We start from the raw sequence: 18,591 nt of genomic DNA on the forward strand, positions 1-18,591 counted from the left end.
CATTTACTCAAGTAACTTACTTACAAGTTATTTAAACCTCATTTATTGTCTTTTTTAAACAAACAAAATCACACAGCACAACACAAGCAAGCACCCACACCCATACATGCACACACATATGTACAGTACTTAAAAGAGCACAAAGTAATGTAAGATAGTATTAAAAAAAACAAACAATAGTATTTCATTGTTTTCAATTTCCACTGCCCCTTCTCGGTAACTGTTTGTTTGCAGTTGTCCATCATTTTTCATATGCCGAGAGCATGTAAGGCATATGCAATGTGAAGTTACAAAATACTTTAGTATTACATTTTCTGCTATTTCATACTTCTCTCTTTGGAGGGAAATAGGTGTTTTTTACAGGAAGTGTGTGTGTGTGGGGGGGGGGGGCCGGCAGCTTCCTGTACAAGGCACCCCCTAAAAATTGGCATTATTAACACCATCAATTGATAAAAAAAACTTTCCCACTCTATATGCAGATAAACACAATTCATACAAAAAAAGACAAATGAATTAATGTAAAAAAAAAAATTAGAAAACTGGCATTTTAGTTGGGATCATTGAGAAATAACAAGCTGATAATGTAAAGTACCTTGTTCCCTTTACTTGTAAATACTTTTAAATACAACAGAATATGAATGGAGGAGACTGGGATGCACTTTACTGTATGTTTAAAGTTAATATTTATTCAAATAAAAATAAAAAACACAAAGCTTTTATCTTGTTATTGTAGTCCCAGTGTGAAGTTCATTATACAGGTTTTGCTTGTATGAATTCCTCTTTTTCATTATAACTCAGCTACGCATCATTACATTTCACACATAAGCATATACACAGAAGCCTGGTCTCATCAAATATACTAATAGAACTTAAAATGTTGTCGGTCATCATCATCCTGAAGCTGGAACCGGTATACAGCATATTTGAAATAGAGAGATATGAATGTTATATTTATATTTGTGTGTATTTCTCATTTATTTAAAGAAAAAAATATTCTGCAGCTTTAAAATGACAGTTAGCCAGCAAGCTGTTTCAACTGCAGTCTGCATGTTCTGAAACCAGTGAGAAGACAGTTTAAGAAATGCAAGGAGGGGAAGTGAGATAGATGCTAGATGATATGACAATAATATCACCAAAAAACAGAGACCCTGTTTGTATGTACCACACCCAAGGTCATGCATCAGTTTGAGAATAAGGATGGAAATGTTGATTATTTTATATTCACAAAGTCTTGTTTCTCTTTCAGCTCAAATGAGATAAAATTGCTTAAACTTTTGATACAGAGACTTCTGGTGATTTCTACAGCAGCCGGAGTTTGTCTTAATACAGCTGTGCTAAACTAAACATTTTTTACAACAGTATTTAGGTGTTAGAGAGTAAATCTTGGTCCATTCAGTAATTATTGGAATGTGACTAACTATTTTATTACATATTGTATTTTGGCTGTTTCATGTAAATAGAAAGCATCAGTTGAGCGATGAGGGAGAGAGATGCACAAAACAGACTCAAACCAAGGATGTTGTGGTTCATGGTTGACGTCTTAACCCCTGAACCACAGGGCCGACCCTTAGCTGCAGCTTGTGACAAAGCAACAGCTCAAAAGTGTTCATACACATTTCACACCTTCCAGCAGACTCACGATGCAGTGGGCACAGGAGAGTGTTGTTTGTGAAAATGGAGAACGTCCTTCAGGTTGTATTGTCCCATTCATTTTTTTTTGTAGTATGTGAAGATTATATATCCCACCGGTGGGAGTAACAGAAAAGAAACTATTACTCCCCCAACTATGTAGTACTTGGTGTAGTCACCTGCAGAAGGTTGGGTGAGGGGTATGGGTAAAGAAAAAAGGAACAGAGAATATTTTAGATGTGACCGATATCAAACACTGAAACAGTCATGATGAACTTCCTTCCTGTGTGTTAGAATAAATTATTAACTGAAGTGAGAAAGCACTAGTGAAAGCAATATTGTGGTTACGTGACTCTCTTTCAAGTAACAGTAAAAGACTTGGGCATGACAAAACTTAAGACTCACATTTAACGTCCACGTCAAAACTCGCAGTGACATTCCCCTCACTGTTGCTGACAACGCAGGTGTACTGCCCTTTATCCTTGGTAGTTGTAGAGTTGATAATGAGAACGCTGCTATTGGTGGAGGACACACCTGATGGGACCGTCCAAGTGTATCTGGGGCTGGGGTTTCCCACAGCTGAGCAATTCAGTCGTACAGGGTTTCCCTCTGTGACAACAATTGGATTTGGATGTGACGCCCCCGTGGAACGAGGCTTATCTGTGTGTTGATTGAGTGAGGAAGAGATACAGCACGTTGTTACAGCAAAATGGGAAAAATGTTGAAATCTGATCAGATTATAGATTGATGCAGATAAACAAAACATTGTAAAACAGCAGTGGATGGAAAGTACCTAAAGCCACAGCACTGTCCCCAACAGGCTGATGTACTTCTGCTACTGTATATTTCTAAACATTCCTCTCAAAAACTTCAGATCACAAACTGGTAGTGACATGTTAAGAGTTACTAGTATGTTATTTATGAGTCACTGAGGCTTCATTTAGCCACAGTGGGGCTTGAGGCTAATGCTAATGTCAATATACTAGTATGCTAACATTTGCTAATTAGCACTGAACAGCTGTTTTCTCATTTCTTTTTCTGTTTTCACTTAAAATTTGATCTTACTGGCGTGATTTGTGACATCACAAATGGTTTGTAAGCCAACTCTGGTTCAATATTCAGATTACACAAATGTGATATGGAAACTTGAAGCCTCCCGTGAAAATACACTATAAATGCATTTTTCACTGAGGCACCCCTGTGAAGTAGTTAAACTTTTGTACTGACACATTTGCAGAATCATAATCGTTTTGTTTTTTTAATTAATTAGGATTAGGTGGAATTTTGAGCCTTTTAACAAGGTAATAGAACATTTTCTGTGGAAAAATTACCCCAAAAACATTATTAGTTAAAGTGCAGTGTTTTATATACATATTAGAACATGTCTGGAGGGGATCTTTAAATTTTGATCTCATGACGGCGCTATGAGAAACTTTGTTAACGCTCACCAAAGTTATTACAATGTACTATTCACAAATAAATCAGCAAGGCCATGTCATGTCTCGTTGTGAGGTTCTTGAGAGGCTCCCCAAAATAATGCATTATTATCTACTTAACTATCAGCAGCTAACAGTAGCAGCAACTGACAGCAAACATAGCAATGAAAATATAAATCGAAGTAGTTATAATCATTGTTATCCTTATACATTACAAGGGTAATTTAACACTCTTAAAGAAAAACTTTGACTTGTAATGGAGTATATTTTACAGTTTAATATTGCTACATTTAAACCTGCAATACTTGTTGGCTACTTGGGAGCAGCAGGAACAAGGTATAAACAAAAAACTGACACATTATCACCCTGCAAGTAGATATGGCAAATGTGTTAACGTAAAATTGCCTATCTACACATCCAACAGACGTGGAGAAACATTAACATTCACTCAGATTTAAAAAAAAAAACCTAATAAATCCATTTAACTCTTCTTTTGACTTTTTACTAAAATGCCCTTCATTTGTGCTGATTTCTTCTGGCTGGATGATCATGAAAATCTTGAGCTGTGCTTCAGGAAGGGACCTTTTTTGTAGCAGATTGTCTTTGTCAAAATGTTCTGTTTAAGACCGGGCTGCAATTAATTTGTAATTGTGTAATGAACTTTGTGTAGTCGCCTGCAGAAGGTTGGGTGAGGGGTATGGGTAAAGAAAAAAGGAACTGAGAATATTTGCAACTGTATTTTTGGTGTCTTGGGGGTTGGGCACTCTATGTGCAGGACACGAATATAAAAATCAATCAACAAGTCATCATCTTTTTGCTCTTTGTTCTGAACAGATTCCTGAGGTAAATATCTAAAGCTTCAGCTGCTAAATGCTCCACTACGTTTACCAACTAGGAGCTAGCTTTGCCTGTCTGCCATTTGGTACAGAAGAAAGTAGTATATGATGAGTTTTTAGAGCTTTATCACTGGAAACATGCCAACGAGAGCTGAGCGAGTGAACCAAAGCAGTAAAGTGTAAGCTGTAAAACCACAATGACATGAAAACAATATAAAGGTCTGCAGGAGTCAGGGGATGATGATCTGTGGGTTCATCACTACTTTCACTAGCAGGTCGTCATGTGATCCTTTGCTAATACACAAATATTGATTAGAGCAGCTTTAAGTAACAGATCAAAACACTTCTTCCATCTCTGCAAAATAGGTCAAAACGATAACAAAAGGTGTTGTGGGGTGTTGATTTGGCTGTCAGACTCACAGAAGACAGTTGCAAAGACGTTTCGTGACTTCACCACTGGAGGGGGCTGTGGTCCTTCAGGTCCCAGAAGTAGCTCGGCTTCACACCAGAACTGTACTCCATCATCTTCTTTAGTGGGGCTGAAGTCCAGTTCAAACTTCTCAGACACTGGCTCGTACTTTGTGCTGCTGGACTCTTTTTGACCTAGCTTCCCACGTCCACTGTAGAAGGTCACACGGAGGTTTTCAACAGGAGCAACATCTTGGACCAAACACTTCAGAGTGATGTTCTGACCCTCATACCACTCCCGAGAGTGACCTGTAATGTTTAAGCCCAATTTGTCTGGAAGCTCTGTGGAGACAGGGAGGGGACATAGAGAAGTGTAAAGAGATAGACACACAAAGAATATAAATCTCTCTCACTGCCTTAGCAGTCATTCTGAAAATAATGATAAAACCTCCATGAGCAACAAGTTTACTTACTGTAGACAGTTACAGGTAGTATGCTACAACACTGGCGACCTGTACCCGGCTCAGAATAAAAGCACATAGGATCAGAGCTCCATTCCGTCATATTGTCCACCGTCCAGGAAATATTAAATCCATTTTTTTCGACGCGTCCCAAATTCTTTTCCAAGCTAAAGGTCTTGCTCTTGCAATTCTGACATACAGTGCAAGTTGCATTGGTTGGGTCACCATGCTTCACTACCAGTTTGGATGGAGTGAACACAGGTGGATCTTCACAGCGTTCACCTGTAACACAGAAGTTAAAGGTTGTGATTTTAAGCAGCTGGATGTAAAATTAGCAGAAGCATCTTAAACTGTAACATTCAAGAAACCAAAAGTTATATTAGCACCATACATTGTTATCATAACAGTGTTTTTGTTTGTTTATGCAATGTTTTTTTCCTACATAGAAACTTTTCAGACACTAAGAAAGGGCAAAACAAATAGCTTTATAGCTCTTCCTTAATTACTGGACTTATTTTTTACAGAGTTTAAAATGTTAAGTATCATCCAAAACGTGAGAAAATAACAACTACTGTGTTTATTTCTACACTAATAACACTTTAACAGAGGATATGACACATATCAATGTTATTAAATTACAGTACATGGTAAACAATAACGGAGAAAAACTATATATGGCCAACAAATCATTAAAAAGCAAAGAATGTATAGCGTTTGGAAATAGGAGATATATTTGAAAGGGGCTCTGTGTAGTTTTGAAGAAACAATATTTACAATATTAATGAGGAAATAATACAAACTCAGAAACATGTATTGTTTCCATAACTGAATAAACAAGCTGTTCGCAGAGGAAAATAAGGTCCCCAGAACGGTTTGAAGCTAGAGGTGGCAGGGTCCGCCACATATAAACAAAGTAAAACAGTTAATCTGTGTTGTCCGTTTCAGTTTGTTTATTCAGTTTATTCAGCCATTTAAAACAGAAAGAGTTTGTTTATCTCGTTTGTTTAGGCCTAAAACAAATCAGTCAATGAAGATCTTTCTCTTCTGATTAAAATCCCTTCCCTAAAACTTCATATTGCACCTTTAATTATTGAACCTGAACCATGTAAATCGAGCAATAAGCGCCACTTTTCACTGCATCTGATTAAATACCAATGCTAAAAACATTAAACAAATACAAAACCCCACAAAGCTGTGTTAGATGGTTATCTCTGTACGAAGCACACAACTACCGATGAGTGACCGCACGCGCTGCTATTAATGGCGGACCTTAAATGCTCTTTCAGACCACAGCAGAAAAAGAGGAAATCTTACCACATTCCTGAGTCGACACATGGGAGTTGTGAAGAGAGTTCAGCAAAGAAACACCCAGAAATATGTAAGAGATCAACATTATTGCCAGTTGTTCTTGAAAGCAAACAGGCAACCCGGGGATAAAAACGTGTGAGTGAGGTTAGATGGCAACGACGACTGAAATAGGAAGTAAAAGTCCACATCCTCTGTTTTTCTAAGAAAGGAGAGGAAGACAGAGCTGTGTGAGCAGAGCAACAAGTTAGAGGAAGCGCTCAAGAGTTCAGAGAAATTCAGGGGAAGGTCAGCCATTAATAATAAAAAGAAATTGTGAGTAAAATTACATAGACTTTTTTACTTATTTAGCCTATTTAAGATCTAGGAAACACAACAATAAATGAATTGACATTTTAAAATAATAGTTTTGTGTATTTTGGGAAATATGCCTTATTTGCTTTAATGCTGAGTAAAGAGGATTCCCTTTCATCTGTATGCCTGCTAAAAATGAAGCTTCCACTAGCAGACAGCAGCTAGCTTAGCATAACCAAAAAAGTGTAGTGTGTCATTTTTCCATGTTTCTGCGTAGATTAGTGTGGCTAAGATAACTGGCTGCAGGCTACAGCTTCGTTTCTAGTTCAGTTTTTACACTTCAGTATTTGCATTTTAAACAAAGGTGTTAAATGGTGAGGCTAGCTGTTTTCCCCTGATTCTAGTCCATTTGCTACGCTAGACTGGCCGGTTTATGGCTGAAGCTTCATTTCTATTTTGTTTTTAGACTACATGATGGTATCTAAATATATTAAGCAAAAAAGATGTTTAATTAGTGATCTGGTTTGGACAGAGAGGCTAGCAATTTCCCCCGATTGCAGTCTTGATGCTAAGCTAAACTAACCAGTTTCTGGGTGCAGCGTTATTTGTAGTTCAGTTTTTACACTTTGGTATTTGTAAATTAAACAAGGTGTATTAACTGGGGACCTTATGGGTTGGACAAAGCCTGGCTAGTTGTTTCCCCTGAATTGAGGGATTATGCTAAGCTAAGCTAGGGACCAGAATACAGAACCAGAGACCCAGTGTGGTCGGCTGGACGCGGTGTGGACGGAGATTGGACTCTACAGTAAGCTGTAGCAATGCAAGATCAAGTCGATCAAACAAATCCTCTTTGGAAATTGCATGTGCACAAGCTGAAGCCAAGAGAGCCGCGCTCCTGTCACGTGCAGCATCGCTGAAAAAGAAACACGCAGTGGAAAAAAAGGAGCAATCATTACGGAAACAAATGGAAATTGATGCTGAGATTGAAGCTGCAGGTGGAGAACTAACATAATTGCAAGCTTTTTCAGATCAAGATGGAACGGATTCCTATTTTGAGAAGCAAAGGCCAAAAGAAATAACTGTTGTCATTCCTGATGCAAAGCTCAGAGAGTCCATAACATCGAGGGAAAATAAAAACGTACCTGTCACAAAAGTGGAAAGGACTGAAAATGCTACACCTGCAATTTGTGATAATTCTACACTACAAACTCTCCAAAGGCAAAAAGAAAAGGCTGAATTGCTGATACAACAACAAAGAGCAAGCCAACTTCCACCAAGAGATAGACCTGTTTTTGAAGGTGACCCTTTAAAATTCAGAGTTTTCATGCAAGCCTTTAAACACTGTGTGGAGGAGAAAAGAGCAACTAAAGGGGACTGCATGTATTTTCTGGAAAGATACACCAGAGGGCGTCCACGAGACATTGTACAAGTTGTTTCCATATGAGTCCTGAGAGAGAGAGCAGTTTGGCAATGAAACAAAGATCACGGCAGCTTACATGGATAAAGTTCTCAACTGGCCTGCTGTTAAGGCTGAAAATGTGCTACCAACAAACTACAACACAAGGAGACTAGGAAACCAAACTGAGTAACACAAGGAGCAACATCAATTGTTTATTCTGTCCACAAAGTCACTCTTTGGATGAATGTCAACAATTTGCCAAAAACAAACATCGGGAAAAAAATGACTTCTTAAAGGAAAAAGGAGTCTGCTGACAGCACTGACAGTCCACAAGTTTCTGAACAACAAGACATTAGTAACGGGTCCAGATTTCTTGCGGATAGCAAAAGAAACATGGATACACTGTGAGGTAGAGTCCACTATTGATGACAGTGATCCAGAGGTCGAGAAGGAGATCTCTGCAAATGCAATAAGTGTACAGCACAGTAGTGCAACCAGTCAGCTCATCTGTATCACTCTGATTGGAGGAGATTGAAAACTGCAGTTGCATGGATATTCAAAATAAACAATGCTCTAGGGATGTAAACTGAGACAATCACACAGTCGCAGTATAATCATACTGGCTTGTCTCCATTAAGCACAAACATGTATTCTTGTTCCAATCTCTCATTAAATTGCCTTCCCTCTGCGTCAACGTATCTTTTCTTGAACATGGTCTCAAAGAGTAAGAAGTCACCAAACTGGTTGTTCATTATCGTTATTGTTTGTGTCTTCTTGTAAATTCAGCATTAAACAAAAGTATCATTCATCAGTTTGTCCCCGTTACCTACTTACACCATCTGCTGACCATTGTGGCAAACCTCCCACTGCAATACGCTTGCATGTGTGTGTGTGAATGATTTACCTTCGGCAGAGATTCATAGACCTCTACAGGGTCCAAACCACCGGAGCCCAGTCTGTTCTGCCTCTCTTCTTCCTCGAGCTCCTCCATAGCGCTCTCCATACGGATCTGAGCACAGCAGTTGTCGAGGTACGGCTTGTCTGCAGTCTGACATGGCCATGAATAAAGTTAAAATTCCCAAAACACACCAACAAAAGTAACTTTCCCCATGGGAGGTGACTACACAGATAAAGGTACAGGAGCATGTTTTGCCAACTACACACCTTGATCTTTCAGAAGAACTGTCTGAAGCAGCCTCTTGGGTCGACCTCAAGTGTCCGGGCGAAGTCCAAGATGAACTGAACGACGATGGCCTGATGGGCCACCTGCTCCATCAGTGCATGTTTCTATGAGTACAAAGAGGATTTACAAAGCTTTGGTAGAATCAGGGTTTTGTTTTTTTACCCAGAACATGCATATCCACTTCTCACAGCACTCACCTCATCGATCTCAAAGTCAATACAGATGACAACAAGGCAATTAGCCGTCTCTTCGCACACCAGATGTTGGTTGTCTGACAGATACTTCTGACTGTCGTCCCAGCGCCGCAACATACCTGGTGCACACACAAGCACATCCAGCATCATGATACAGTCAACTGAGAGCCAACTACCATTATATATTCAAAAAAAAGAGAAAACGGTGTTCTTCGATCATTTTCTCAAACGACTTTTCATCCCTCTTCAGTTTTCTCACCTCGGCCTGGACTTTCTTCAGCTCAGCTTCTCTCTCCTCATCCTCCTCTCCCTCGTTCCTCCCTTCTTCCAGCTCCTTCAGCTGTCCCTGAGCTTCTTCTAATAGCCTCTTGCATTCTGCAGAGTTATTCTCCATGTCTTCCCCTCTCTGCTGAAACTCGGCCATACTCTCCAGACGCGCCTGTTAGGGCAGGCCAGAGTAGATGTATTAAAAAGAAATATAAGACAAGAGACGGTTGGGATTGAGGAGAGGATGAATAGGATAGAACACACACATTGGAAACAAATGTGGGCGTGATGTAAAGAAAAACTGGTTCCAGTGGTTTTTATAAATGATTGGAGAATTAAATCTCTTCAGGCCTCCAAATATTAGATTATTACTTTGACTTGGTCAGAACCCACAGACACGACTGTTGACAATAGTTCAGACAGATATAAACTTTAAACGGTCATAAAAGTTGGAAATCACTGTGTGGAAGATTTTACTGGGCAAAATAAACTTGTCAGTACAGTCTGATGGACAAACTACAATGGGAACATTGCTTCTAAATGTCCGCAAACATTCTGATTAATTAATCCTAACTTAAGGTCGAATTATCTGCTTTTTTCAGAACTTTCAACTGCATCTCACGGTCACACAATCAATGCTGCCCTTAAGATACAGGAGGAAAGTCAAGCAAGTATATTGTGACATGTGGCTTTAAGTTCTGGAGGGAGCTAGTGAATGGTCCTTAACCTAATGTCAGGGCTGGGAAATATAAAGATATTATATCGCTGTCAAGGTATGGGACTATATAATGTCTTAGATTTGGCATAATGGTATTTTTACTGGGTTTTAAAGGCTGCATAACAGCAAAGTGGTGTAATTTTCTGATCTTACAACTTGTTCTTATACTTGCCTTTACAGGTTGTCAGTTGCACACATAACTCTGCCTGGTTTCATAAAATGTGCTCTCTGTCTCTTCCATTTCCTTCTTCTTGTATAACTTACAGCGCTACACAAATAAAGTTAGCTGTCTAAGCTACTAGATCCTTCAGCGGCAGAGAATCTGCCGGGTCACAGATTTCTGTGTAACACCTGTTGGCCCGCTCTGTCTGTAACGACCCCCCCTATGGATGTCAGTCTGCCTCTAAATCACTTCTACTAGTAAAACTAACCAGGTTTAAGACTCCACACTTCACGGCTACTACAAGTCTCACTGCTGACCCGGTGTCTCATTCTGAACAGGCTCGGTGTGTCGACGTACGGACTGGTCACATCTTCATCGTCTGACACATAGATGTGATCCCAGCCGCTGTAGTCGATGCCCGCTCCGGTGCTCATCTTCCTGCTCTTTTCTGCCCTCTCTCCTCTTGTTTTCAGCCACTAACAGGAAATGCAAACTGCTGGGACACTGCAACACCAACAAAGCGACAGCAAACAAGCCAGAAACTGATAGTTTCCCAATCCTCTTAGAGAAGAGAGGGATGCTGCCACAAGCCGTTTACACAAATCCACTTACTGTACTAACGGCTGCGCCGCGCCGCGCCGCGCACCACTGGAATCCAATCAATATACGTCATCAAGAAGCGCGGGTCGCGTCGTGTTGTGTTTATTTTTATTTTGCACAAGGCAATTTTTTACTAAATAAGATGGGGTGACTTACCAGTACCAGTACAATATGAACAGCGAATGATCGTGTATTTATTTGTTGGTTTATGTTTGGAAATAGCCCAAACAAAACAACAACAACAACAACAGTAATAATAAAAATACAATTTTATGAGCTGACTTGCTAGTATTTCAGTATTACTTATCAATTGAGGACCCAAACGCTGCTTTTTAAACTGCATGCTTTAATTTGGGGCTAACCAGTGGATGAATGTAACTAAGTACATTTACTCAAGTAACTCACTAATTTATTTAAACCTGATTTATTGTCCTTTTTTAACATATAATATCACACAGTAGGCTACAACACAAGCAAGCATCTACACCCATGCACGCAGCCAATGTACAGTACTTAAAACAGCACAAAATAATGTAAGATAGTTTAAAATGTAACCTGTCCCTTTTCTTTTGTTTGTAGTCATTTTATCAGGAAGTAGGGGGTGCTGAGGGGGCTGTGGCACTCCCTATAAAATGTATGTGTCATTGGATCTTACTTTCCCACTCTACATGCAAATGAACACATACATTTTTACCCAAAAAAAGAAATAAATTAATGTACAACACATGCCAAATTTACAAGAAGGCCCAAAATTAAGAATTTGTGGCGTTTCACAAAGTTATGACGTTTCTATCTATCTCAACAACGCTCAAAATTGAGCTGTTTCGTGAGGAAGTCTGGGGAATTTCTCTCCCTCTCTCTTTCCTTGCTGTTGTTGACTGTAGCTGCTGTGGCTTCTTTGAGCTACAGTATGTTGGTGCTCAAGTTTGCCATCTGCTGTAATGCAAATCTCTCAAAGTGGCATCCAGGTTCTGCAAAAGCTTCTGCCCCACTGCAATAAGACTTTTGAATTCCCAGTAACCCCCCAGTTTCTGTCATAAAATCTGCAGACTGTTAACATGAACTTGTGCCACCATTAACATTAAGGCACTGGGTAAGAAGTTGAGGAAGCACAGGTGTTTCCTCTGGAAGTGAGCGGTGACAGCACAAAAATTGTTCTCACTTTTTGTGTTGCTGATCACACTTCCTTTTCCATTGAACCACGTGTTGTTATCGGCACAGTGGTAGGAGAGAAAGCTGCTTTAATTCCAGTCTCACAACAATCAAATTGTTTTAGACCTGTCGGGCAAATTCATTCCTTACAATGAGAAAACCACCCACAAATAGATAGACATACTATGTAGCCTACATGAACATTAGCTGGATAACAGTTAATCTTGTGCCCACTGCAATCCTTGAGGGAAAATGAGAAAATTAGTTTCTTCCTGGTACGAGACGAGAGGTGAGGGAGGGAAGAAAGAAGGAGTTACACATTTCTGGGATGGAATTACTCACTCCACCCATGGATGATGGACTTTCCCATCAAGCAATAAAGAATCTCATAAACAGGAAATCTACAGTTACATCATCTGGATCCAATGGTACTTTTGGGGATTATTGTTCTTGCCATGTTGTCACACTGTCAAACACATCTTTCACATATACTGTGAGTCAAGGTCAGACTCTTACACTGGAAAACTGGCATCTTAGTTGAGATCATTCAGAAATAACAAGCTGATAATGTAAAGTACCTTGTTCCCTTTACTTGGAAATACTTACAACAATACAACAGAATGTATGTTCAAAGTGAATATTTATTCAAATAAAAAATATAAAAAAGGACAGTCAAGCTTATATCTTGTTATTGTAGTCCCAGTGTGAAGTTCATTATCATACAGTTTCTGCTTGTATGAATTCCTCTTTTTCATTGTAACTCAGCTACGCATCGTTACAGTTCACACATAAACATACACACAATAACCGTCACTCTATCAGTAGCTGTAGGTTAGAATGAGTTCAGGCTCAAGCTTTCAGTGGTTTGACATACAGCTGTTCAGTGGGAGAATGTTCACTCAGCTTTATATACACATACATAAATATATACAAAACACCTCTCTAAATATAAAGTCAGAAAGTAGTTAAATATACAGACGTCTTCATTTATAAACTACCTTCACATTTCAGTCTCACATATATTAACATTTATACCCTGTGCTAGTGTAATACACATGAATATCTATTATCAAACGATATGCACTGTTTCAAATATGCTTTGTGACAAAGTTAGCCAGCAAGCTATTTTTCAACTTCAGTCCCCCGACAAGATGTTCTGAAACCAGTGAGGTGACAGTTTAAGAAATGCAAAGAAGTGAGATAGATGCTGATATGACAATAATAGCGACACAAAACAGAAAACCAAAAAACAGAGACCCTGTATGTATGTACCAAACCCAAGGGCGTGCATCAGTTTGAGGCTAAGGATGGAAATGTTTATTATTTCATATTCACATGTTCTTCTTTCTCTTTTTCAGCTCAAATGAGAGATAAAATCGGACAACGAGCTGATCCTACTTAACGTTAGATTACCAACCAGGCAAAGCTGGCAGGTCCCCAGACCCTCAGAGAGCCTGAAGACCCCAGGTGTCAGCACCACACCAACATGGCAAGAGCAGATCATGCTTGTGTCCAGCAGTTAAACTTGTAAATGAAAAAAAAAAAAGTAATTTATGGCCTCAAACCTTAGTTTAACCGTATGATATGCAGGAATGTCTTCTAGTGATTTCTACAGCAGCCGGAGTTTGTCTTAATACAGCTGTGCTAAACTAAACATTTTTTACAACAGTATTCAGGTGTAAGAAAGTAAATCTTGGTCCATTCTGTACTTATTGAAATGTGACTAACTATTTTATTACATATTGTATTTTGGCTGTTTCATGTAAATAGAAAGCATCAGTAGAGCGATGAGGGAGAGAGATGCACAAAACAGACTCAAACCAAGGATGTTGTGGTTCATGGTTGACGTCTTAACCCCTGAACCACAGGGCCGACCCTTAGCTGCAGCTTGTGACAAAGCAACAGCTCAAAAGTGTTCATACACATTTCACACCTTCCAGCAGACTCACGATGCAGTGGGCACAAGAGAGTGTTGTTTGCGAAAATGGAAAACGTCCTTCAGCTTGTACTGTCCCTTTCGGTTTTTTTTGTAGCATTTGTAGATTATATATCCCACCAGTGAGAGAAACAGAAGAGCACCTATTACTCCCCCAACTATGTAGTATATGGTGTAGTCGCCTGCAGAAGGTTGGGTGAGGGGTATGGGTAAAGAAAAAAGGAACAGAGAATAATTTAGATGTGACCGATATCAAACACTGAAACAGTCATGATGAACTTCCTTCCTGTGTGTTAGAATAAATTATTAACTGAAGTGAGAAAGCACTACTGAAAGCAATATTGTGGTTACGTGACTCTCTTTCCAGTAACAGTAAAAGACTGGGCATGACAAAACTTAAGACTCACGTTTAACGTCCACGTCAAAACTCGCAGTGACAGTCCCCTTGCTGTTGCTGACGACGCAGGTGTACCACCCTTTATCCTCGGTAGTTGTAGAGTTGATAATGAGAACGCTGCCACTGAAGGAAGAAGGCACACCTGATGGGACCGTCCAAGTGTATCTGGGGCTGGGGTTTCCCACAGCTGAGCAATCCAGTCGTACAGGGTTTCCCTCTGTGACAACAATTGGATTTGGATGTGACGCCCCCGTGGAACGAGGCTTATCTGTGTGTTGATTGAGTCAGGAAGAGATACAGCACGTTATTACAGCAAAATGGGAAAAATTTTGAAATCTGATCAGATTATAGATTGATGCAGATAAACAAAACATTGTAAAACAGCAGCGGATGGAAAGTACCTAAAGCCACAGCACTGTCCCCAACAGGCTGATGTACTTCTGCTACTGTGTATTTCTAAACATTCCTCTCAAAAACTTCAGATCACAAACTGGAAGTGACATGTTAAGAGTTACTTGTATGTTATTTATGAGTCACTGAGGCTTCATTTAGCCACAGTGGGGCTTGAGCCTAATGCTAATGTCAATATATAAAATATGCTCACAGTGACAGTGTTAGTATGCTAACATATCCATTTGAATAAATGGAGGACTAAAATGTCCTCCATTTATTCTGTTTTCTTCTGGCTGGATGAATGTGAAAAACTTTTGTAATGAAGTGTAATTAACTGTTGCAACTGTATTTTTGGTGTCTTGTAAACCCATGGGGGTTGGGCACTCTATGTGCATGACACGAATATAAAAATCAATCAACCAGTCATCATCTTGTTGCTCTGATTATGTTCTGAACAGATTCCTGAGGTAAATATCTAAAGCGTCAGCTGCTAAATGCTCCACTACGTTTACCAACTAGGAGCTAGCTTTGCCTGTCTGCCATTTGGTACAGAAGAAAGTAGTATATGATGAGTTTTTAGAGCTTTATCACTGGAAACATGCCAACGAGAGCTGAGAGAGTGAACCAAAGCAGTAAAGTGTGAGCTGTAAAACCACTGGCAAGTAGTCATGTGATCCTTTGCTAATACACAAATATTGATGGGAGCGGCTTCAAGTAACAGATCACAACACTTCTTCCATCTCCGCAAAAGAGGTCAAAATGATAACAAAAGGTGTTGTGGGGTGTTGATTTGGCTGTCAGACTCACAGAAGACAGTTGCAGAGACGTTTCGTGACTTCACCACTGGAGGGGGCTGTGGTCCTTCAGGTCCCAGAAGTAGCTCGGCTTCACACCAGAACTGTCCTCCATCATCTTCTTTAGTGGTGTTGTAGTCCAGTTCAAACTTCTCAGACACTGGCGTGTACCCTGTGCTGCTGGACTCTTTTTGACCTAGCTTCCCACGTCCACTGTAGAAGGTCACACGGAGGTTTTTAACAGGAGCAACATTTTGGACCAAACACTCCAGAGTGATGTTCTGACCCTCATACCACTCCACCATACCACTAGAGTTACTTATGTTGAAGACCACATTGTCTGGAAGCTCTGTGGAGACAGGGAAGAGGACATAGAGAAGTGTACAGAGATAGACACACAAAAAATATAAATCTCTCTCACTCCCTTAGCAGTCATTCTGAAAATAATGATAAAACCTCCAAGAGCAACAAGTTCACTTACTGTAGACAGTTATATTTAATATGCTACAACACTGGCGACCTGTACCCGGCTCAGAATAATAGCACATAGGATTAGAGCTCCATTCCGTCATATTGTCCACCGTCCAGGAAATATTATATCCATTTTTTTCAAATTCTCCCAAATTCTTTTCCAAGCTAAAGGTCTTGCTCTTGCAATTCTGACATACAGTGCAAGTTGCGTTGGTTGGGTCACCATGCTTCACTACCAGTCTGGATGGAGTGAACACAGGTGGATCTCCACATTCATCTGTAACACAGAAGTTAAAGGTTGTGATTTTAAGCAGCTGGATGTAAAATTAGCAAAAGCATCTTAAACTGTAACATTCAAGAAACCAAAAGTTATATTAGCACCATATATATATATACAATAATGGAGAAAATCTAAATATGGCCAACAAATAATTAAAAAGCAAAGAATGTATAGTGTGTCGGTTTATTCAGCCATGACAACAAAGAGTTTGTTTATTTAGTTTGTTTAGGCCTGAAACAAATCAGTCAAGGAAGATCTTTCTCTTCTGATTAAAATCTCTTCCCTAAAACTTCATATTGCACCTTTAGTTTTTGAATCTGAACCATGTAAATCGAGCAATAAGTGTCACTTTTCACTGTATCTGATTAAATACCAATGCTTAAAACATTAAACAAATACAAAACCCCACAAAGCTGTTAGATGGTTATCTCTGTATGAAGCACACGACTACCGATGAGATGAGTGACCACACACACTGCTATCAGTGGCGGACCTTAAAACGCTCTTTCAGACCACAGCAGAAAAAGAGGAAATCTTACCACATTCCTCAGTCGACACATGGAAGTCGTGAAGAGAGTTCAGCAAAGAAACACCCAGAAATATGTAAGAGATCCACATTATTGCCAGTTGGTCTTGAAAAGCAAACGAGCAGCCTGGGGATGAAAAACGTGTGAGCCCGAGGTTAGACGGCGACGATGACTGAAATAGAAAGCAAAAATCTGTCTGAAAACCCCTCTTTGTTTTTTCGGTGAAGGAGAGGCAGGCAGGCTGTGTGAACAGTGAACAGAGCCACCACACTATGAGGGCTTGTCATGATGTCATCACTAAGTGAAATCGAAACTGTTAGAGGAAGTGTTTGGGGGAAATTCTGGTACATTCCGCGGAGGATGACTGATCTCATGACCCTGACTCACCTCTTCATCACCCGGTGAACTTTAGGGTATCTCACATGCAGGTAGTAAAGGCTCGTACCAGCCTCAGCACAGCCTTAAATCTAAGGTAGGCCTATTTTTTGGGTGGAGGAATTTGGTGGAGGAATCTCGGTTCTCCGGATGCACACTTCCCTTATCTCCTTCCTGAGTGCACTTCCTCCCTTTAGTAGGGAAAAAGCAATGCACATGAATCAGCTTTCAAGTCCTGAGGCTGAAGATCTATAGGTCACCTTCACCTCAGTAGTAAAGCTATCCATCCCTCCCTTCATACTCCAGATGTTCCCTCTTCCCTCTTCTCTGGTGCATATTTTAAATCTTGTTTCTTTTTTTTTTTTTACCTCTACTCTGCTCCCTCCCCCCACTCCAGCATGCTGTCAGGACTCCATATCAGGAGCCAAGTTATTTTAATGGCATGTGGTGTTTGGAAAAGAGCAGCAGAGCCACATAAGTGGAATAAAGGTTAACTATACAGTGACTAAAAGTTAACACATTTAACTAATGCTTAGGTCAGCCATTAATGATGGCTGAAAGAAGTGGTGAGTAAAATGACACAACAATGCAAGGATTAACATTTTAAAAGAATAGTTTTACATTTTGGGAAATATGCCTTATTCGCTTTAATGCTGAGTAAAGAGGAGAAACAGCTCAGGGGGGGAAACAGCTAATCTGGCTTTATCCAAACAAAGGCTAACAAAGAAAAAGAAGCACATTCACAGCTCATCAATTAACATGTTATATCTCACTTGTTTAGCCCTTTAAAAAAAAAGTGTTAAACTGTAGTGTGTCATTTCCCCCCTCTCTGCGTAGACTCGTGCAGGCTATAGCTTCACTTCTAGTTCAGTTTTTACACCTCAGTATTTGCATGTTAAACAAAGGTGTTAAATGGAGAGGCGAGCGGTTTCCCCCTGATTCCAGTCCTCGTGCTGAGATAAGCTAGCTGGTTTATGGCTGAGGCTTCATTTAGACTACATTTTGGTATTTAAATGTAGTAAACAAACAAGATGTTTGTGACAGAGAGAGGCCGGCCAGTTCCCCTGATTCCAGTCTTCATGCTAAGCTAAGCAAAGCAGCTGCTGGTTTTAGCTTCATCTTTTGCATTTGTTTTTACACTGAGGTATTTGTATTTTTTAAACAACCAGGGTGTGTTAGCCTTATTAGTGACCTTGCTGGTTTGGACTGAGCAAAACTAGCTATTTCCTCCTGATTCCAGTCTTCATGCTAAGCTAAGCTAAGCGGCTGCTGGTTTTAGCTTCATTTCTAGCATTGTTTTTACACTTTGGTATTTATTTTTATAAAACAAACAGTGTGTTAATAAGTGACCTTGCTGATTTGGACAGAGGAAG

General features: G+C 39.8%; 2 protein-coding genes across 5 annotated transcripts; both read right to left on the reverse strand.

Annotated features, from left to right (window-relative positions):
• Positions 1-27: 27 nt before the first annotated feature.
• LOC311264191 (hsp90 co-chaperone Cdc37-like) lies at positions 28-10,914 on the reverse strand. 4 transcript variants are annotated; one of them, XM_084364854.1, is made up of 10 exons: positions 10,611-10,914; positions 9,405-9,584; positions 9,149-9,264; positions 8,933-9,055; positions 8,673-8,816; positions 6,085-8,226; positions 4,783-5,052; positions 4,322-4,651; positions 2,035-2,289; positions 28-1,808 (listed from the first exon to the last, which is right to left on the reverse strand). In XM_084364854.1, the coding sequence occupies exons 6-10, from the start codon at positions 6,161-6,163 to the stop codon at positions 1,708-1,710; spliced, it is 1,035 nt and encodes a 344-aa protein (XP_084220980.1). In that variant the 5' UTR covers positions 6,164-8,226; positions 8,673-8,816; positions 8,933-9,055; positions 9,149-9,264; positions 9,405-9,584; positions 10,611-10,914; the 3' UTR covers positions 28-1,707. The 4 variants fall into 4 exon arrangements, with proteins under 4 accessions (XP_084220980.1, XP_084220978.1, XP_084220979.1 ...); XM_084364852.1 differs by having other exon boundaries at positions 10,562-10,914; XM_084364853.1 differs by having other exon boundaries at positions 10,303-10,914.
• A 1,760-nt stretch (positions 10,915-12,674) lies between these two features.
• LOC311264335 (cell adhesion molecule 3-like) lies at positions 12,675-17,249 on the reverse strand. Its single transcript, XM_084365128.1, has 6 exons — positions 17,231-17,249; positions 16,856-17,015; positions 16,047-16,313; positions 15,579-15,914; positions 14,389-14,646; positions 12,675-14,163 (listed from the first exon to the last, which is right to left on the reverse strand). The coding sequence occupies exons 2-6, from the start codon at positions 16,932-16,934 to the stop codon at positions 13,991-13,993; spliced, it is 1,113 nt and encodes a 370-aa protein (XP_084221254.1). The 5' UTR covers positions 16,935-17,015; positions 17,231-17,249; the 3' UTR covers positions 12,675-13,990.
• Positions 17,250-18,591: the final 1,342 nt, after the last annotated feature.

The sequence above is a fragment of the Pagrus pagrus genome (assembly GCF_965226575.1).
Source record: "Pagrus pagrus genome assembly, chromosome: 2".
In the NCBI taxonomy this organism is placed as follows: domain Eukaryota; kingdom Metazoa; phylum Chordata; class Actinopteri; order Spariformes; family Sparidae; genus Pagrus; species Pagrus pagrus.